The sequence below is a fragment of the Fonsecaea multimorphosa genome, assembly GCF_000836435.1.
Source record: "Fonsecaea multimorphosa CBS 102226 unplaced genomic scaffold supercont1.16, whole genome shotgun sequence".
In the NCBI taxonomy this organism is placed as follows: Eukaryota; Fungi; Ascomycota; class Eurotiomycetes; order Chaetothyriales; family Herpotrichiellaceae; genus Fonsecaea; species Fonsecaea multimorphosa.
Window position 1 is genome coordinate 603258 of NW_015971650.1, and position 20934 is coordinate 624191.

At 53.8% G+C, this 20934-nt stretch overlaps 7 protein-coding genes across 7 annotated transcripts; 3 read left to right on the plus strand and 4 right to left on the minus strand.

Moving 5' to 3' along the window:
- Window positions 1–276: 276 nt before the first annotated feature.
- Z520_07866 (uncharacterized protein) lies at window positions 277–1802 on the minus strand (the record flags this gene model as incomplete). The annotated part of the gene is made up of 4 exons (XM_016778363.1): window positions 277–546; window positions 598–1581; window positions 1640–1669; window positions 1731–1802. The coding sequence occupies 4 exons, from the start codon at window positions 1800–1802 to the stop codon at window positions 277–279; spliced, it is 1356 nt and encodes a 451-aa protein (XP_016630723.1).
- Window positions 1803–2658: 856 nt separating this feature from the next.
- Window positions 2659–4896, minus strand: Z520_07867 (uncharacterized protein; the record flags this gene model as incomplete). Its single annotated transcript, XM_016778364.1, has 1 exon — window positions 2659–4896. The coding sequence occupies one exon, from the start codon at window positions 4894–4896 to the stop codon at window positions 2659–2661; it is 2238 nt and encodes a 745-aa protein (XP_016630724.1).
- A 2098-nt stretch (window positions 4897–6994) lies between these two features.
- Z520_07868 (uncharacterized protein) lies at window positions 6995–9248 on the minus strand (the record flags this gene model as incomplete). The annotated part of the gene is made up of 4 exons (XM_016778365.1): window positions 6995–7789; window positions 7835–8574; window positions 8625–8877; window positions 8976–9248. The coding sequence occupies 4 exons, from the start codon at window positions 9246–9248 to the stop codon at window positions 6995–6997; spliced, it is 2061 nt and encodes a 686-aa protein (XP_016630725.1).
- Window positions 9249–10722: 1474 nt separating this feature from the next.
- Z520_07869 (uncharacterized protein) lies at window positions 10723–14000 on the plus strand (the record flags this gene model as incomplete). The annotated part of the gene is made up of 2 exons (XM_016778366.1): window positions 10723–13812; window positions 13863–14000. The coding sequence occupies 2 exons, from the start codon at window positions 10723–10725 to the stop codon at window positions 13998–14000; spliced, it is 3228 nt and encodes a 1075-aa protein (XP_016630726.1).
- An 816-nt stretch (window positions 14001–14816) lies between these two features.
- Z520_07870 (uncharacterized protein) lies at window positions 14817–17045 on the minus strand (the record flags this gene model as incomplete). Its single annotated transcript, XM_016778367.1, has 1 exon — window positions 14817–17045. The coding sequence occupies one exon, from the start codon at window positions 17043–17045 to the stop codon at window positions 14817–14819; it is 2229 nt and encodes a 742-aa protein (XP_016630727.1).
- A 9-nt stretch (window positions 17046–17054) lies between these two features.
- Window positions 17055–17688, plus strand: Z520_07871 (uncharacterized protein; the record flags this gene model as incomplete). Its single annotated transcript, XM_016778368.1, has 2 exons — window positions 17055–17123; window positions 17176–17688. The coding sequence occupies 2 exons, from the start codon at window positions 17055–17057 to the stop codon at window positions 17686–17688; spliced, it is 582 nt and encodes a 193-aa protein (XP_016630728.1).
- Window positions 17689–19116: 1428 nt separating this feature from the next.
- On the plus strand, window positions 19117–20571 carry Z520_07872 (uncharacterized protein; the record flags this gene model as incomplete). The annotated part of the gene is made up of 1 exon (XM_016778369.1): window positions 19117–20571. One exon carries the CDS (start codon window positions 19117–19119, stop codon window positions 20569–20571), a length of 1455 nt encoding a protein of 484 aa, XP_016630729.1.
- Window positions 20572–20934: the final 363 nt, after the last annotated feature.

A 20934-nucleotide genomic window follows, 5' to 3' on the forward strand; every position in this document is an offset into this window, starting at 1 on the left:
TTGAATGGACAGCCAAACCGGCGCACGTGACCATGCCCCTTTTCTTCGTTTCTCTCAAAGCAGCCCTGCCACCTTCAACAGGTCCTGATCGATTACTTACTTCCTCAGTGTTCAGAGAAAGTGCTGCAGTCCTCAGACTCCCTGCTAGCACCAGTGTATCTGGCCACCATCTCGTCGCTGATCCTTTTCCAGCATTAATTCCTTTCCCAAGTGGTATCCCCAAAGTCTATCCCTTCATGTCCAATCATAAGCATCTGACCCAGCCAGGGGAAGGGTTCAATCACGATGCTTCGCAAAATAGCCCAGAGGCTCTTTGTTCCTCTTTTTGTGGCTCGGAGAACCCGGTCTTGAAGTCGCAAGGGCTGTCTCTTCCTGAACCAAAGGAGTTTTGGGGATCTGGATAGACATGTCGTTCAGCGCCGCTGTGCCATTGAGCGACGACTTCTCGTTCTCGGTGATCATAACTGCTGGGCTTTGTAGTAACCGGGCTTCTTCCGCATTATAGACGTAAGTCGCAATGAGGACTATCGAGGCCCCAATCAAAAACTAGCAGTCATTAGCGATCCTGAAACACCAACAATCATCGTGGCAGCGTACATGTCCGGTCATAGTAAAATCAAAGAACAAGAAACTCGCCAGACTGCTGAGGACCATGCTGATGCTAACAGCAAAGTTCTTGGAAATGTTGTCGGCATAAAAGATGCAAAACGCCGCGACGATGCCGCCAAAGGACTGGATGACAATTGATGCAACCACCACCCAGTTGTATCCCGCAAAAAAGCCATACTTTGCCACTGTCTCGCCGTCAAGGAAGACAATTCCAATGAAGAAGGCGGGGAAAAGAGAATATATCGATAGTTGCACATTTCGGATCCAGAGCGACGTGTTCTTGGGCGACTCCTTGATGACCTTTTCAAAGTAAACTCCAGCCAACCCTGAACATATGCAAACAGCCAGAACCGCAAACAGTCCTACAGAAGCATCCATGCCGGGCGTGTCCAAGGCGAGCTCGTCTTCTTCGATGCCTTCATAGGTTGCTGACCTCTTCTTGAGGTGGGAGCCAGGCTCCGCCATCCGGAAGTGCTCTCGCAGGGGGTTGGATGACCGTGGAAGATAGATCCTGGTATGGTGGCTCGAAGCCAGAGATCCTGACGACCCGTGAGGAAGGGAGACGATCGCAACTCCCAGCATAAGCAGGATTAGAGACAGCCACTGTCTTCCCGAAATGGATCTCCGCAGAAGCAGGACGCTCAGCACTGCCGTCACAAAGATCTTGAATTGGTATGTGACGTGGAATGTTGCGGCGTCCAGATTAGATATTGCAATATACTGCAGGCTGTTCGCCAGCGTGTAGAGTCCAGCCGGGAAAGCCATCTTCCAACTATCACCGGCAAAAATGGCGCTTCCTAGCGTCCCAAGGAGTGACGTTGCAGGCATGGATCGAGGAACAGAGAGGGAGAGTTCGTAGAGCGAAATCGTCAGGCATACTGCCAGTTTCAGGGCTTCGACGAGGAAGACGGCCGTTGAGGGAAGATAACGATGTCCATCAGTAGTAGGCATAACGCGAGAATAATGGAGGAGCTGTAGGAAACCAGTCAGTTCAGTGTGAACGAGGCTCAGTATACTCGGTCCGGCTTACCAAAATGAAGGTGGAGAACTGAACTGTCAACTGTACCACGAATCAGTCAGTCTGCACCTGGGTGGACGATCTCGCGAGGCTTTTCTCTTACGGTGCTCAAGGACAGACTCCGCAGCGACACTCCCATGAATTTGGGCGCGTTGCCGCGCCTTTCCACAGCCATCATTCAGGACGGCCGTGTCCAAAACCCCAAGAAGTACGAATATTTCGATAATGCAATGCCGGTGCCTTTGGCTGAATGGCTCTGCGCCAGGCAGAACAACCAGTCATTCGGTAGGGAGAGGAGGGAGAGGAGGGAGCGTCAAAGGAATGGACAGGTTCTCGGTGCCAGAGACAGGAATATGTTTCTGGCACGTTGAACCAGCGGTGGAGATCAAGCAATGAGGTGAAGATGACCCAAAGGTCATCCGACACACGAGCAACGCAAAATGAGTGAACGAGAACTGTGGCTGCAGGCCAAAATGATAGGGGAGGAAACGTTTGGCGAAGGGTGGACGGGTCTTTTTGGCGCGTCGATTGGTGGTTTTTGGTGTTTCCACAGCCAGCGGGCGCGGGATCCCATACCAGTCAATGGCCCTGCGTCATGGCCTTCCACTCTTTCCCAGTTCTTGCTCTCGGTTTTCCAGTCCCTTTGATTTGGCGGTGAGGTCTTCCCCTTGTGGCTCATTCACAGCTCACTCCATGTAAATTCATCACACGGAGATATTCCCAGCGAACAAATGCTAGAGATCCACAGAGACACCGCTCAGGTAAGGGAAGACAGCATTCATTAATAGGTATGTACTCCCTCCGTATCCCGGGCTCTATAGACCGCCCGGTTTCTTACTGTACATTGATCCACCATACACATATCCCCTTCGTCATCATAAGAGCAAAATGGCTTCAAAGCCAGAGCCATGACTATTGTACAAGTGATCCACTGCTCTCTTCATTGTCGTCACCACCTCCCCTAACCATGAGCCCGCAAAAGAATCAGCACAGCGAGATGCAGCCAAAGGGTTGAACGTCATGGTTCGGCCTCAATGCGCTGCCGCTGCAAGTTTCATCCATCCATTATAAGGAAAATCGATGAAGTCCTGGGAAGAGACCTCTTCTCTTTTTGGTGGCGCCTGCAGCTTCTCCAATGTGGCTAGGTAGTGGCTCTCCCGTCGGCTGCGCGAGTTATCTCTCGAGCTATTGGTTGACGTCGAAAAGAAGGTCGAACGGCTCATCCTATTGACAGCAGCATTCGATGGCGCGAGGAACGTAGGCGAAAATGTTGCCAAGGAGGACGAGATTTCCGTCTCTGGGTTCGAAGTGCCAGTCTGAAAACTAGCCTGTGAATATCGTGCGCTGGGCTCCGTGGACAGTCCTGTCTGAAAAGTTGTGCAAGAAGCCTGGTCGAAGTTTGCATCTGAATATCGGGATTGTGACTGTCCCCGCGTCCGCTCCTGCAGAGCCAGCTGGACTTCCAACGCTGCGGAGGTCCGTGGAGGGTGTTGATAGTGAGTCGATTTTTTGTTCATGTACCGCAGCTCCTGTATCCTTCGGTCTGCTGCGCTGCCAGCGAATGGCTGACCAAGTGATGCTTTCTTTGAACGGATAGCAGCAAGAAGTGATTCTTCTTGTCGGGTAACGCTCATCAGTCTCCTGCTCTCAATGCTGGCGGTGTCGGATACGCAAGATTCGGGGAAAGACTGACGGTGCGAGGATGCTTGGTCTGTTGGGATGGGCGGGAATGAAGTCAGCAGGTCATCGTCTTCTGGCGTAGGAGTCGAAGACATATCGCTTAGATATGTCGATCGATGGTTTCGTCGCTTGTTGGAAGGCTTCGATAATGACGATGCCGGACCTCGAGGACGAGTGCCATGAACACGCCGCAAACTGGGCGTCGCCTTCGCAGTTCCATTCTGTTTCGTACTGACTGCTTTGGCCGTCCCAATCTCAATTTCTGATTCCGCCAGTGATTCCACAGCTATGCTATCTCGCAGCAGCGGCAAGGGAACCTTCCCAGATTCATTACCTTTTTCTATGGGCCGAGGGTCATCATCATTATCATCATCCTCAGAAGTGGACAAGTCGAGAATGCTGGTTTTGTGGAGATCGGTGGACGCCAAAGAGGATGCTTTTGGCTTCGATGAGGGTTCCAGTGACTCGTTTCGCGAAAGGGTAGACCTTGACGATTTGGCGTTGAGGATTGACACACGGGCCGGATTTGTCGAAGAAGGGAGCAGGTGGCTGGATGGTGCTTTCGAGCTTGTTCCTCGACTAGAAGTCTCGTATGTATGTGTCGTGACGCGAGATCCCTCATTTGTCAAGAGGCCTATCCTACCCCCTTCGAAAGCCATTTCCATTCCTGCAACGAAGCTTGGGTGCAGTTCGGGCTCATGAACGCTTTCGTCATCACTGCTGTCACCCTCCAGGCCGTCGAACCAATGCTTCGCTCCGGCTTTTGGTCGTCTGATATTCATCTTGACATATGGAGATTCTTGTCGAGAAGGGGGAATACTGGACGTTTTCGACTTATCTACATTGATTGACGTTGCAGGGTGATCAGACTGGAAGCGCACGCCCCTCGGCGTTTTGGAATGATGGCCGGGGTGTAAATGCCCTGTCGTTCCATTCTGGTCGGGGGATCTGACAGAACGCTGGCTACCGGACAGCATCTTGACCGTCACGTCTCCAGATTGAGAACTAAGCTTCGTGGGCTTCTTGGCCGCCGACTTATTGTCGCCTTTAGAGAGGCGAAAAAGCCTCAGTTGACGCAGTGAGTCCTTGTCCGGGGTTGTAGATTTGATGACCACCGGCGCTCCCTTCCGAAGAGCAAAGTCCCGTCGGGAGGATTCTGAAGTTTGCTGTGACACAGCCAACGGCTCCTTGTGAGCATCATAGTACGAATTAATGGTAGAAGACGAGCCATATGTCTTGAGGCGCTTGGGATTCGTTGAGCCGGTAGCATCTGCTTTGAGTAGGAACTCTTCGTGCAACAATACAGATGACGCCTTCAAGTTAAGTTCTGCACCTGGATCCAGCTGTTCTGTTGGGGGATGAGAAGAGCCCAGCTCGGTCGTGGCATCAGAAAATGACAAGGCCGGCAACTTTGCAGTGGCTGAAGAGCTTATGCTCTGGTTTCGTACCGTGTTGAAATCAGTCTCAGTGATCCCGAGCAGATGCTGTACTTTATATTCATTCCCTTCTGGCTGCCAGCCGTGGTTGGGAGGCTTGGATTTTGTTCGTTTCAGCGAAGCCGGCAGATGAAATCTTTGACCGCCCCCCATATTAGTGTTTCCTTATCATGCCACGTGCGTTGACATCTGATCTTTTGCGCATGCCGAAGTGTGCAGCGTATAGGACAACCGTCAACAAAACCCCGTATATATCGTCAAATCTCGTATCTTAGTCGATAATATTTCGTTGGACAGGTTCTATCAGTCTTGCACTTGACCCTCGCAACCAGGAAAAAGTGTCGTCAAGAAGACAGGACTAGCGGTGGAGGTCAGAGGATATGTTCTGCCGATGAACAAGACGCAGGAAAAAGGTCGGACTCTGGGACTGCAACGACAGTGTTCTTGAGGTATTATTGCAATATCATAGCGGCAGTTTTGCAGAATGCGTCGGAGAGGGTTTCGAGGGGCTTCAGAAACAAAAACTTTGACCGTTGAACTGGAGCAGACGGAGGAGGTCGTGGAGGTCTGAGCGACAGTGTAAGAGTGTATGATGAGCAGTCCAAATTGCCAGGACCGGAATCGCCCTGCATTGAGCTGTCCATCAGCCTTTCACCAGCTGGTGGATCACCGGGTCTCTTCAGGCGGGATGACGAATTGAGGGTGGGCACCGACGAGTCGTCTGGCACCCATGGATAACGGCCACCACCCCAAGTCCCCAAGCTTCGAGCCTAAAGTTGCTCGTGGGCCTGGGGCTAGCAAGGGTAAGAGTCGGTCGAATGGGCTTGAAGGAGATGGCAACCCCGAGGTGGAAAACGCTTGAAAAGCTGGTGGAAGTTGTCAGTGGCTTGAGTTGCTCGAGAAGCTAGGGGTCCAGCCGTGTTGCCATGCTCTTTCTGGAACCTCTCAGCTTTCTTTTGGTGTTCTTGAAGCGCCTGGGCAAGCCACTAGAATCAGTGGATTGAAAGTCGACAGCCGCACCCGGCGTCTGTGGCCCTGAGTGGTCAGAGAGCAGAGATGAAGAGCCATGGGGTTCAAAACGTAGCTCAGGGAGGCTCCTCACCAGCACAGGTTTAGCTGATGGTCATCCAAGGCCAGGGGAACGGGGTGCGAGTACCTCGTAGATCAGATCCTTTTGTGGGAAGACGTAGTGTTGGCTGGATGGAGACAGAGGAGTCTAGTGTGACAGACCAAATGGGAACAACTTGCACAGTGACCACCAAGCCAGGCTAATACAACAAGAAGCAAGAGGATTCTCGGGGACCTTGGGTCGAGGAGGTTAGACCGACTCGGTCTTCAGTCCTCGTAGTAGGGGCACCGAGGGCACTCCACTCCCAGTCTCCTTCAGGCTCTCACCCGGCTTTGCTGGTGAAGGCTTTGGGGGTCATGAGGCCCCCTGGCGCCATCTTCTACTCCGTAAAGGATGCCATTTTTCAGTAGCGTGGTCACTCGGACAGCAAGCCCTCGCCAAAAGGATAAAAGCACGCCTACGCTTACCAACCTAGCTCGCTAGGTATTACCGTCGCTCTGGTGGGTGTTGTTTTTGAGCCATGTCAGGGGGTTCGATCTCCTGAGATCCGAATGAACCGATCTCTGGTACTCCGTAGACGAGGCGGCTTGTTTACCTCACGATATCTGCTCATGTTGTACGGAGTCAAGTTCCTGTTCCAGGATCACCCTGGACTTCGAGAAGCTGCTCGCTTCTTATAGGACTTGTCACAAAATACTCCCTGTGCAAAGGAGTACTCGGTGCAGATGGAAGGCAGCTCCGTGCGGCTGGATTGGCAAAAGCCGGCATGGATCTCTTCCTCGTATCAAGCAAATTTCTTTTCAGCACCTGAGGACACTACTGAACTTTGAGCACAAAGCCATCTTCACAATATTGTTGAGCAGGCAAACATAGACAACACCGTTCGGAGCATCGCTGGATCTCGCAACAGAAATTGACATTGAGCAAAGTACCACCTGGCTCTCCCGATATTTCCTCTCGGGTGATCTCGAGGTCGTACCACAGAATCGAGAGCATCATTTCCGCATCCTTGTCGAGGCTTGTCGAGGAAGAACCGCCCACTCAGCCACCACCACCACCATCATTGCCACGTGTTTTCCCTCGTGGCAGCCCACTGTTTGTCACACCAAGCTGGCCAGTCCCTCTGCAGGAGGCTTTGCAGCTTGTCTCCATGCCTGTGGCAGAAGTCTTCCCGGAGCACAATTAGTCGGCGGTCCCGGTCCAGGTTGTGGTGCTGCAATCGGTGTTGTACCCCCTGTCATTGGAGTTTCGCCCTGTGGTTTCTTCGAGACTCATGCTCGCAGCAGATGGGGAACCGTCAATGTCGATTAGGATGCGCGAGATACTGATCTTGCGTCGACGTACTGGCGTCGCTGTCCCACCTTCGACAACCGAGTCTCTCGGTGAAGGGATCGTTGCATCGAGGCGATATCCCCAGCGGACTACTGGATCGCCAAAGTCGTCGTACGCAGTCAGCTTTTCGCATCCTTCAGCCGTCGTATAGTCATTTCCACGAGCGTACGCTTTGAGCCAAATCATCAGGTCCTTGCCGTTGCGCGCTTTTTCGATGTCTGCACAGATCTCATAAAGATCCTCTATTGACGCCAATGGGCTCATACATCGCTCCTGGACCTGCCGCAACTCCGAGTCGCTGAGCGATGTGACTTCGAAAGATCCTCCGGCCCGCCGCACAAGCAGTCCTTCTTCCACAAGTCGCTCCAGTGTCCGATCAAGCACCTTGGTCGTCCATCGCGGTGGTTGCAGTCGTGTTTGCAGGAAGTTGCCCTCGATCCGCGATCCCGGCATGGCTTTTGTTGTGAGATAGCCTACTGCCATTCGCAGGAGAGTAATGAGCAAGGGGGACTTCGAGGGGTCTGGCCTTTCAGAAGACAGGAGACAGGTATAGCAGAAATGCTCCGATATAGTAGCAGAGGTGAGGCTTTTGTCGCGGCCGTAGCATTTGCTATGTTGCCAACCGTCACATACTTCGCAGTAGAGCTAGTTTGGTCAGCCGCTGCACTGCATAGCTTTCGACCTGCTTACCATTGAACTTGATCCATGCTGACTTCCACACTCACAGTTGACGCGACTCGATCGATGAAGCCGTTTGATCTTTCCTTCAGCTAAAAGACCATGGTCAAAAACATTCTCGCTTCCGCTTGTCTTTCCACTTTGAATGGCATGGCAGTGTATGAGGAGCTCCGTGAGCTTGGTGATACAGAGACAGAGAGCACTTCCTTGCGGCGTACTTTTTGGGGCGGGATGATCTCTGGACACTATCCCCTGGCCCGATTCTGGGCTTCTGAAAGTCGGCTTCTCAAGGCTTTGTAACCCTGTTGCGAGGTTTATACCGACATTGTGTGGAACAGATTCGTCGTTCGAAACCTTGTCAGGATAAGAGGCTCTTGGGCGTTTGGCACCAGGTATTGGACCGGTCCTTGGACGCTTCAATCCTGGAAGTGAATCTCTCAACGTAGAGACTAGGTTGTTGCTGCGGCTGGAGGACGTCTTCTGCATTGCCTGCAGCTGTCTGCTCATTTCCGTGTCTTGCAGATCAATCGATGATTCTTCTCTCTGCGCGCTTTGGAGGCGTACTGCAACACGCACCTGATGGTGTCCGCATTCCAGCGCACCAACAACATCCTCATCTCGTCTCAGCAACGCCTCACACATTGCCCCGCCTTCCTCCTCTTGGTACTCATCTTTGTCTACAAATCCGGGCGGTTGATATACCATAGGACATGTCTCGTTGTACGTGAGGCTCATTCCTAGCTTGCGACGAGCTGTGCACCGGGTCAGTGTGTCGACTCGCGGAAAAATGAGACAGTCGCACCTGGCAGACGAGGTAGATTCCTCAGTGAGCGAAGCAGAGCCCGTATCGCAGCCTTGAAACTTTTGTGTACATTCTCCAAGACGAATGCCTGATCCAACGGACTCAATCGCACGCCCGTGACTCGACCATGGTCATACGCAAAAGCGAAATGGTAAGTCTCAACAATCACTGGCTGGCTTTCTGTTGCCTTGGTCACAAACACTCGAAGGCTGTCTAGGTAACTTCGATGTAAGGCGTCAAATACTCCTTGCTCCTGAACGGCAGTTAGCGAGCTTCTCAACATGTGCCTGGATATCCAAGACTTGCGAGCATATCAAGCATTTGATCAGCGCGTCGGTGCCCTCCGCGGACGAGGAGTTTGATCTCCTGACCTTCACCAACGGTCTTTTCTGATGTGAGACCTTGAAAAGCAGAGTATAAACTCTCTCCACCGGGCGGGTCGTCTTCAAGAGTGATCTGGTCGACATAGCCCGTGCGGAAGCAAGGCGATGTCCATGGGATCAGCTCTCTTGCGTGAGCGATACAGGCCAACGATGCATTGAGAAAGATCTGAACCACCGCAAGGCCTTCGGCTTGGGAGAGGGTCCGTTCAGAAGGTGGAGCAAGAAGGATCTGCTGTGCCATTATTTGTGAGGTCCTGGCATTGAAACTTTGGTAGTAGAGGCAGATGATTTCGACAATAATTGTAAAGTGAGAAGGGCAGCAATTAGGGGGTCAATATCCCAGCTCGCCTGATTTCTGGATTTCACATGACCGAAGTCCACGAATGAACATATCATGTCTGGTTTCAACTTGAAGCCCAGCAAGTCTGAAGGCCTGAACTTGGACTTCCAGCATTATTGAATCGCCAATCTACGAGGGTGTGTTGTGATTTGGTTGAGGAGTTGGCTAATCTTCTCACACACAATCACTCGGATTCATCTAGTTAGGAAGAGACACAGATGCTTCGATCATCAGAATACCGCCATGTTTGTCAGATCAAGTAGTGCATCTGTTCGAGTGGCTCTTCAGTCCAGAAGCCGAAGAACCTTGCCAGCAGTCTGGTGGATAAAGCTCAAGCATGATCTCACAGACTCGGTGGCAGCAGTTCTGGTAGAGAACAGAGTAGCCCTCGTGCCACCTAACGCGCCTAGTTGGCTCGCTGGGTACCAGGTAGGCGGGAGCTGACGACTCGGGCCACGTCCGAGTCTAACAGGCATCACAGCTGGGCGGCCCGGTGGCAAAGGCGAGGGGAAAACTCATTTTTCCATGCCAGTGGGTGCCAGTGGTATTATTATTGTGGTGATGGCAGTGGCGCGGCAATTGCACCTAAAATTGTCCGCGAGTGGGAGCAATTTGGGAGAAAATGACACGGTCTGACCGATTGTTTTCTCCCTCGGCATCGCCTAGTTCTCGCTTTATCCGAGGCGGGAAGCAAAGAACGCGGGAATCTCTTCCTTGTGTCAGACAGCGCCCTTGAGGCTCGTGCTGGGACTGCAAGCGCGCGCCAAGGCCGAAGGGCCTCGTTTCTTTCCCTCCCGAATCTCTTCCAGCGGTTCAGGCTCGAAGGCTCGCCCCCGTAGGCCAATCCTGTCTGGCCAGTCACGCCCTGGCCGCCCGTCGCCCTCGCTCGCTCCTTTGCCATCTGCTGGATCCGCCCGCTCTCCATGCCTCCTCCCACTCTTCCGACACATACCAAACACCTCGTTCTTTGAAGAGCCTCTATATTCACTGACACAGTCCAGCCTACTCGAGTTGGGGCTTTGCGAGAGTGTAATAGTCTAGAAGCACCATGTCACCGTTCCTTTTCTCCGATTTCGAACAATAGCAAACCTTCATCGGACCTTCGCTTTGTTCTAGACCCAACCAGACGTTCACACGAGGCGAACCGGCTCTTCCAGTTCCAACGCAGTCCTATCTTTCTGCAGTCGGCTGTTTCGCTTTCCCAATCTCTCAGCCTGGGGCTTGATCCTACGGAGCGTTCATTCACGTCTTGACTGCATGGTGCTCTGCGGCATCCTCACAAATTTCCACGACGCGACCTTTAATCTACTTTCCTCGGGCAGATGCTCTTTGTCCGCAGGCTTGACAGACCCGAGCGGTGACGAATAAGGATACAATGGATGAGGATATGGTGGACACCGGTCCTCGAGGCCGGCACCGGTCTGTGCTTCGGGGGACCGAGCTAGGACAACGCCAACGAAGTAAAGACAACCTCGGGCACGCCAGAATGATGGAGTCGGACAGCTTGCTCGGCCAATTCTCATTTGCACCAGCCACACAAACCACCGTCGTCACCACAACCACGACTACTACAACCAAGTTCCCTCCCTTCATCATCCGTCCACTGCGGCGGACGAAGGACTTGGATCTCAAGCAATACCCTTTGGCAGCCAGCCCCACCCCGGCCGGTTTGAAGAAGATACACTTCGAAATAGGAGGGAAACACACAATATTTCGCGAGGCGGAAGATACCACGCTGGCACTGGAGCAGTTACAAGAGGAGCAACGGTCTCTTCGAAATGCCAATGGGGCACTCGAAACCGTGGAGACCTTTCAGCCTTACACTGATGTCCCGTCAGCAGGCTCAAAGTTTACCTCCGTCCGGCGGAGAGTCCAGAGAAGACCGGCATCGCCAGAATCTATTACTGACAGCGAAGAACATCCGCAATCGCGCGACCCTTCGTTTACGTCAAGTCGTGCTGGCCCGTCGACAAGGTATCGCTCCGACCCTGTCGTCTCGAATTCCCACTACCAATCCATAAACCCCATCACCCCAGACAGCATCCCGAAATCCAGCAATGGATCCCGCGTGCTCAATATGCGAGAGCCGCGAGAGCAGGCTAGTTCATCCAGAAGCAAAAATACGCTTCTCCCCTCGCCAAAAATGCACCAGCAGCCACCATTTCCAAACCCAGAGTCCTCATCCCCAAGACCTACGCAATATTATTCCCTAGAATCAGAAGATGGAGCCTCGTCAGCCGATCGCTCCCATTTAGAACGGAGGACTCATAGAGACATTTCACAAGAAACCGCAGTGCCTACGCCGCCTATAATGGAGGACGCTGAGCCGTCTTCAGCAAGGCCTCGCAGTAGGCGCGCTCTATCATCCGTTCCAGCTCGGTTGCATGTCGCGGAAAGCCCATCCGTCCAGGACGGAAGTCTTCCTAGTCCGAGTCTTTCTCCTGTCACGGCTGCAGCAACACTACAGAACGCTGGATACTTTGCAGACGTCGACTCAAATTCGGAAATCTCCTCACAGCATGACGGGATATCAAGAGCTCTTGTGCCGGACAGACAGTCGCCCAGCTCTGGACACTCCCCTCAAGTCGTGGACTTGCGTTCTCGTCACGATTCTCGCCAGCTCTCTCGGTTTGCCAATGGCTCAGTCGCCGAGATCCCGGCGATGCTTGACTACTTTGAGGCCATCCCAGATGAACTGAAGAGCTACGTAATGCACCAGCTCCTCCGCCGATGCCCTAAGCCTACACTACAAGTCGTTGCGGACGCCGTCAACCCTGCGTTGAAATGCGATTTCCTTTCCCTCCTTCCACCCGAATTGGCACTCAACGTCCTCAAATATCTTGATGTCAAGAGTCTCTGCAGGGCAGCGCAGGTGTCGAGAAAATGGCGGCAGATGGTCAACGGTGATGAAAGAGCCTGGAAAGAACTATTTGATGCAGACGGGTTCACATTGCCAGAAGGAGAATTGCAACAGGCTATTGCCGAAGGTTGGGGCTGGCAAGACCCGTCCGGTCCATATGGATACGAAGAGAACATCGCCGACTCGACTCCTACCAGGCACGACACAAGCGCTGATGCCTATTCTCTCGCAGCACACTCCACCAATAGGTTTAGTGGGATCCTTCGATCTAAGCGGAAGGCCTCCACGTCGCTCTCCAATCGTAACAAACAAGTCAAACGTGTCAAGTCTGACTCCGGGGAACCCTCGGCTGACGTCACTTCTTTCGACCTCTTGAATGACATTTCCTTCGCCGACGGCCCATATAATGCGGCACACTCGGCCTTGATGGCCGTCCCCCAACCCAACATTGGCCTCCCAAGTCTTACAGGTTTACATCTCTACAAATCCCTCTATCGGAGACACTATCTTATTCGAAGGAACTGGATGTTTGAAGATGCGAAACCTCAACATATCGCGTTTCGCGCGCACGACTCCCACGTCGTTACTTGCCTTCAATTTGATACCGACAAGATCGTGACGGGCAGTGATGATAACAACATCAACGTCTACGAAACCAAGACCGGGATCTTACGGGCGATCCTGACGGGACACGAAGGCGGGGTCTGGGCTCTGCAATACGAGGGAAACACACTGGTCTCGGGGTCGACGGATCGATCAGTACGTGTCTGGAATATCGAAGAAGCACGTGAGACCCACGTCTTCCGCGGGCACACATCAACAGTACGATGTCTTCAAATTGTATCCCCTGTCCAAGTTGGAGAGAATGCAGAAGGCCGGCCTATTATGATGCCCAAACAGCCTCTGATCATCACGGGATCCCGCGACTCTACCTTACGAGTGTGGAAGCTTCCACGGCCAGAAGACCCACCATTCATCCAAGCTGAAAATGAAGTCGATGCGGATGATTGTCCCTACTTTGTACGGACCTTGTCCGGTCATCAGCATTCTGTACGTGCAATCGCAGCTCATGCAGATACTTTGGTAAGTGGAAGCTACGATTGCACGGTTCGTGTGTGGAAAATATCCACGGGCGAGACTATCCACCGCCTCCAAGGCCACACACAGAAGGTCTACAGCGTTGTCCTCGACCATGAACGCAATCGCTGCATAAGCGGCTCAATGGACAACATGGTGCGTATTTGGGATCTTAACACGGGTTCCCTCAAATATAGCTTGGAGGGGCATACCTCCCTGGTCGGTCTACTGGACTTGAACTGCGATAAACTGGTCTCCGCAGCGGCCGACTCGACGCTCAGAATATGGGACCCGGAGACTGGACAGTGCAAAGCCACGCTGAGCGCACACACAGGTGCTATCACCTGCTTCAAGCATGACGGTCAGAAAGTCATCTCCGGCTCTGACAGAACGCTGAAATTGTGGAATATCAAAACCGGCGAATGCGTCAAGGACCTGCTCTCCGACCTCAGCGGAGTGTGGCAGGTGAAGTTCAACGAAAGGCGCTGCGTTGCGGCAGTGCAGCGTGATGGATTGACATTCATAGAGGTATTTTCTCTTGCTTGGATTTTGGTGTCGAGCTGGCTGACTTCTTGCAGGTTCTAGACTATGGCGCTGCCCGAGACGGCGTCCCTGATTACAATCTCGGTCGCAGAATCGTCGTCGACGCGGATGGGATAGAAGCCAATCACGACGACAACGGATATTTGGATCTGGACGGCACCGTTGATGCGTGATGTCCAAGTCAATAAACTGACCCGAAGTTGGTATGCTTCAATTTAACCATGCTAGGAGGCAAGAGAGGTACAACCTGTTGATGAATCATGACTCGGCGATTCTTCTCAGTGTCTGGGAACAACACGACGATTCAGCGTTTAATGATTGCGCTTTATGATGACGCCTTTCACATGCGACTGAAGGCTTCGACGATCACGAAATATCAAGTTCCCCGATATGGGTACTGCACGCCAACGACTGCATCTTGTTTACGGGCTGTTTTGTGCCCATTTTGGCCGGATGATCTACCTAGAACCGGCAAGCGAGTGAGGCGTCGCCGCATGGGCGGAGTTGGTCATGGATGTTTTCCCGCGAACCCTTGGTCTTATACATGTTGGCCTGCGTTGATTGCGCTGTTGGGAGGGCGCGCACCTGGGATTTGTCAAAGCCCTGGCCCGGGCTTTTGAGGGTGTTTGTTGTATAATTCGCTAAACATAGCCAGCTATAAGTCACGAGTACGAGTACATACGCAATGCACATGTTTACGGTCTTTACAACCTTGGGAGTTGTGTAAGCTTAACCTCCGATTGAAGGCTCACGATAGGAACTGCGTGGAGAGCATTGTCCATTCAAGGTTGTGAGGGATCACCAAGTTTAACTACCTAGGTATCCTTATGTAGGTACAAAAGTTGTATCGGGCTGTATGCGACAATGTACGCCGAGCCCAAGCCTTAGTCCGTCAGTGCCGTCACAGGCCCTTTCGCACCACCCGCTTTAAAGTACAGTCATCCACAATCTACGAGTGCCTCGAGCTCCTCTTCTTCCGACTCGCGGGGCTAGGAGAACATGGACTCGAACGCGTCGAGGCCCCGGGTGACGCCTTTGCCCTTCAGAGCAGGCTGTTCGCGTCCACGAGGCTGGGCCGGCGACTCGTTCTGCGCGGCTCGGGTTTTCTGACGCCGTCCACTCGCTTGAGGCTGCCGCTGCCGCTGTTGTTTGCTCGACTTGGTCGTCGGCTGCGTGGGCGGGGCTGTGAACATGGCTTCAAAGGCGTCCAGGCCTCGCGAGACGCCTTTGCCGACAAATTCCGGTTGCTGCTGCCCCGGCGGCGGCAGAGGTTGGGATCGCGAGGGTTTCGGCTCCACCGGCGCCGCGCGATTCTGGCGCCGCTGGTGCAGCGTCTGGGGGGACTGCTGCTGTGCTTTCCCCGACTTTGATGACGATTTAGGTGAGGACTCGGGAAATATCCCTTCAAAGCCATCGATGCCTTGGGAGACGGCGGCTTTGCCGGAAAGAGGCGCCTGGGGAGTCGTCCTCTTGGGAGAGGGAGGTTCGGGACCCGGTGTTGGACGGGTGAGGGGCAAGTCAAACGGAGTCGTTTCTTCCCCTGAAAGGCCATTCGTACTCTCGCCCTCTGAGCGACGGCGGGATTTCAACTCTGTGATCAGGAGATCTAGTTGATCGTGTAACGACGAGCCAGCGTTCGCCTTTCCCGGTTTGTTGCCCTCAACTTTCTTTAGGGAATCAAAAACTCTCGGTGCCGCGCGGTTTCCTTGGGGTTCGGTTGAGGCTCCGGCGCTTCCTCCCGAACCAAAGCCCAATATCTCGCGCATGAATTCCTGGAGGCTCAGGTTTGGGAGTGCCGTTGACGCATTCCCGGACGACCGTGCAGGCTTGGGAGACTCGGATCCCTTTGTGTGGATCAAATGCGATATTTCAGCGCCGATTGGGCTGGGGCGACTGATCGCGCTTTTGCTGATGACTTTATGGTCGGCGGCTTTTTCCATGGCATACCACTCCAGGTTCGCGGCCTTGAGGATGGCCCATTGCAGGTTTGTAAGGCCCAGGGCATTTTGATTTGCGTTTTTCGTCGTCGCGATATTTTCGAGCGCACCGACCGCGATCATTTCACCCAGCATCAACGCCGATTGACCCTCAAAGTTGGCCTGATCACGCAGCCTCGTCAATGTCTCACGGATGCCGCCTTCCGACACTTTCGAGCTCAATCGATCACACTTTGTGGCAACGATCTGAAACGGAATCCCGAGCTTGTGGAAAATCTCCAGCATGTGACGGTCGGCAGCCATGACGCCGTGTCCGCTGTCGACGAGCAGAAATGCTCTCCTCAGATTTCTTCGGTTGTTTAGGTACGACACGATCTGGGCGCCCCATTCGGACCTGCTGCCAAAGCCATATCCAGGCATGTCGACAAGGGTGACTTTGGGGTTGACATCGCCATCCCACCCTTTGAGGGCGCCACCGTGCTCATCTTTTGCAGCCAGTGCCCACGCAGCCATGACCTCGGTCATTCCAGGGGTGGCACTGACTCGATTGAGATCCGAAGAGGTGAGAGCATTGATCAAGGTGGATTTGCCGACGTTGGACCGCCCGACAAAGATGACTTCTGGCACCAGGATGTTCTGTTCCTGCGAGTATTTCGGGGAACGTCGCCATGCTTCCGTAGTTTTCCAGCCTGTTCCCGTCCATGTCCGCGAGGGCTTATGATTCTTGAAGAAGTGTGCAGCCGCAGCTAAGTTCTCCTTGGTCGGAGGAGCGGTGTCCCAGTACCACGACCCGGCAATGTCAGACATGGACTCTTGGAGTCGAGAACGGGTGTTGGATCGAGGTTGGAAACGGGTGGAGGATAACCTGCGGCGGCCATTCTGGAGCTCGATCAGACGTTGTCGGAGACGAGATCGGGAGACCAATCGGCAAGTGAAGCAAGTGAAGCTTTGCATCTGATTTGGGGGAAGGATGGTGAAGGACTGAGGCCAGTCTTGAAGAAAGAGGTCAATGGTAGGTAGGGGATGTGGAAGTGCAGCACGCGGCGACCATGGAAATTTTGGGGTTTGAGGATCTTGCAGCGCGTGGCCTAGTGGCCCAAACTTCAGAGGCCGATTCCGCCAATTAAACTCAACCTTAGCTGCCCAGCCCGGGAGCCTCGTGGCCTTCACTAGAAGTCGACATTCCTGTCCCTCTCCCCACGCACAGTCTGCGTATCGTAACTGCATGCAAACTGGTCGGCGTCGTTCTATCAACCCAGATTCTGGTGTTCGCGCCGCCATTCTTTCACGATGATCAACGCTGTTCTGGTCTTCAACAATAACGGCCAACCGAGACTGACAAAGTTCTACTCACAACTCGTTACGTGTGACCTGTGGAATCAAACATCACAAGTGCTGACTATCTATCCAGGACACGGCGACGCAGCAGTCTCTTCTCTCCCAGATATTCAACCTTGTATCAGCTCGCCCAGCCTCCGCCTGTAACTTCCTGCCGCTTCCTCCCTTGTTGGCTCCCAGTGGCGCGGGCACCAACACTTCACCTGACGCACCTACACAAATCACCTATCGCCATTACGCTACCCTCTACTTCATCTTGATCTCGACTTCCACCGAGTCTCCTCTGGCATTGCTCGACTTCATTCAGGTGTTTGTCGAAGCCCTGGACAGGCTGTTTGAGAATGTTTGCGAGCTCGATCTAATTTTCGGGTTCGAGACGTTGCACGCCGTTCTCAGCGAAATGGTCGTCGGCGGTGTGGTCGTCGAGACTAACCTAGAGAAGATTGTGGAAGGTGTCAGAACCACCGAGGGAGTCAAGGGGAAGAGGAAGGCCGTCAATGCTCGTGACTCTACCAGCTCCATAGGGAGGGGCACCGGATTTGCCGGTCTTGGTTGGGCTACTGGTGGAGGAAGCAGCTGGAGATGACTTTCGAGGTCCTCTGTGGATGAAGAAAAGTTCCACATCTCCAAAATCCCTCAATCTGAACCCTACACGTCTGGGATCAGGACCATCGCGTCAGGATGCGTAACCAGCAGCAGCCCAAAAGGGATCGCCTGGAGACAGATGGTCCCAGTTTCCCCTGCGCTTTGGCCCAGAACAGTTGAATACTGTCCCGCACATCATCAAGGAGAAAATGCCCGGCGTCAACCGTGCGTCGAGATTCGTTTTCAGACACCTCATCGGGCACATCCATGCAAAGATGCCTGCGGGGTGGAAGAAAAGTGCATGCCGCGAATGAACTATCACATGTGCTTTGCGTGACGAAAGCCGAGGATTGGAAAGGACGCCGGGTTCAGGTGCCTGCTGGGGTGACGCTATGCCTGTTTCCGAACGCAGCAGGAAGTCCTACAGTTCTATCAGCCTGGAGAGGGCACTATTGCAGCTCGCTAACGAAACGACAACTAGCCCACAAATATATTCAATTCTCGTTCGTGTCTCCGAGGTCATAAAAGACAGGAAGCAATGAGAGAAGTCACGAAGCAGCAAGACGAAGGTGTCAAACCATGGGCGTCTACAGGAGCAATCAGCGACACAGTCGACAGGCGCAGTCACCATCATCACTCGCAAACCGGGGATTTTGACCGGCTCGGGACGGAAAGACAATAGAGGCTCGGGCCAGTGCGCACCTCGATCCACGGGTTAACACGAATTGATGGGTGCGGGATGGAACAGACTCTGTGTGATGGCACAGTTTGTGGGCACGGTATTGGTGAAGCTGCATGGTGAGCTGGTTCTTTCGAACAGAGTCTAGCGACGCTGAAAGCAGTTGGATGTCCGGGGCACACAAGGCAGAATGATGCAGAATTCAGGGATCTGGACTCGATAGCTTGGAGTTTCCCAGTAAACCGTGGGCTGCGGTGTGATAGAAATCATGGGACGAGTTGGGACGAGGTTGGGTCCAGAAGCCACATTGGAATGTTTCCGGGCGCTTAAAAATAGGACGTGAATGGAGGCCCAGACTGTCCGCTGGACTCGGATGGAGGCCTCTTGGACCATTGCAGTTAGAGGGTGGGCGTTCAGGGTCCCCGCCATCCAGGCACCTGGAAGCCCCTATAGGCTCGCCCAGTACCAACCAAGAGGCACTGGGGAGCTCTGGCCTGTGATTTGCCCGCCGCTGTGCTTCACCCTGCATACGGGATGCTCGTCTTCACAGTATCCCACTTCTCACCTTGTGCCAATCATCACTACAGGCCGCCGTCTGGCCGCTCCCCAGCAATCAATGATCAGGTACATCTACCGCCGTGATCGCTCTTTGACGAGCCTCCAGCTGCTTCATGTCCTCCGCGGCCAGGGGGTCAGCAGTTTCAGGCTCGCAGCGCCGGGACATGTCGACAGCTTGATCCGCCTACAAAGATGAGTCGTCCTGCTTCAATCTTGACCTTCTCGATTCTCATCTGTGTCTCTGTCCTCATTGTCCCACCCTCCGCTGCCCGGCCACACTCCATCTGGGACATCAGCATCGACGAAAGCCCTGCCCCTCCGCCAGACCAAGGCCCTCCGCTCTCCGCTGGTGCCCTGCGAGACAAGTCCAAACTCAAATACGAGATCATTGGCATAGTCGGCGCCTACCTGGTTTGGTTGATCGGCACTGTTGTGCTGCTTTTCCTTGTCGGCAAGAAGCTGCGCCGTAGAGTCCAAACCTCGAACCGCAGTCTCAGCATGGAGATCGTCAAGCCTGCTCCATTGGCCGATCAGTCCAAGATGGCTGTCGAACCGCCTTTAAAGAGCCCCGGCAAGATGGCCAGCCTCAGGTCCTGGGCCACGGGCAAGTCCCATTCCCACAAACAGTCGAGCATCAGTGTTTCGTCCACCATCGACGAAAAGATCATTGAAGCAGACAAGGCAAGGAACAAGGATGAAATGGCAAGGCTTTATGCTGCTGTCATGGCACATGACGAAGAAAAAGCCAGGAGCAGTGGGCAAACGTCGCCTCGCACGCCCACTTATCCACCCCAGTACAATGCTCCGCCTACGCCTCGGTCACCTTACCATCTCCCACCGACTCCAAGGTCACCTTACTACCAGCCCAATCTCAACCTCAACGGGCCGGCCTCGCCGAGGTCGCCGCGGTATCCTCCAGAGTTTCAGCATCTGCGACATCCCGAGACCGAAGCCCAAAGTCAGGTGGTTCCACCGGTTGGACACGCACTGATTCACCCTCTTGCGCCAACTCCCGCCGACGATGTGTCCTCGATGAGGACAGCGTCACAGACCAGCAGCCGGAAGAAGGTGTCTCCTTTGTCCTTCATCTCGGGCCGAAGTGACTCGGCTGATCAAACGAGAAAGCGCTCGACCAATATCTCCGTTCGAGGGCAACCCATCTCGCAACCAATAGGCTCGGCCACGCTCACGGACGCCTCGATCTACTCCGAAGACGCTCTCTCTTCCCCTCGCATCTACAACCCGGGCCCAGCTCCACCCACGCCGGGCCAAAAGTCCGCCGTGACCGTGGTCGAGGAGGTTGAAAAGAAAGGTCCCCCAGCGCCCCTGTCTCTTCGCAGTGCTGCAGCGTCCAACAGCTCCAACAGCCTCCCCTTCCGTCAATTCTACAACGACGCCCTCAAGAGCGCGCCTGCAACCAAGACCACTTTCGTGGACCGCCGCGAGAGTATTCTGGGCGTGCACCCCAAGACGGGAGTGCCTCAGACCCCGTATTCTCCCTACATGCCCTACACGCCCATGACGCCAGTGACGCCCCGCACGCTCATGACCAGGAAGGAGATGAAGAAGAACAGGAAGAAGGAAGGCTTGAAGGTGCTGACCGAGGACGACATGGTGCTCTCCGATGAGGACTTGTGGTCAACTTAGACCAAGTCTCACGATGTTCCTTTTTGTCTTGTTGTTTTCCCTTGTCTCATATAGGTACCTTTTCCTATCTCAATCTTGGCCCAGGCACACGGGCCGGAGTGTTCGACGAGACGGGAGAGACGTGTGTGCTGTGTACATTTAGGCCCGCCTGACAATGGCGAAGATAGATATCCTCCGAACGCGACCAATAAAGATGTCGATGACAAAGAACTTCCCACCAGAGAGAGATCCTTGGTCCCGCGAGCTTCTCATCGCAGTCCTACCGTATACCTTCTTCGGGCTTAGGCGGGATGTATGAAACCCCATCGGCAGAGTCGTAGTCCTATCCAAGCCTCTCTTACTCTAAGTCTACCCTATACCTGC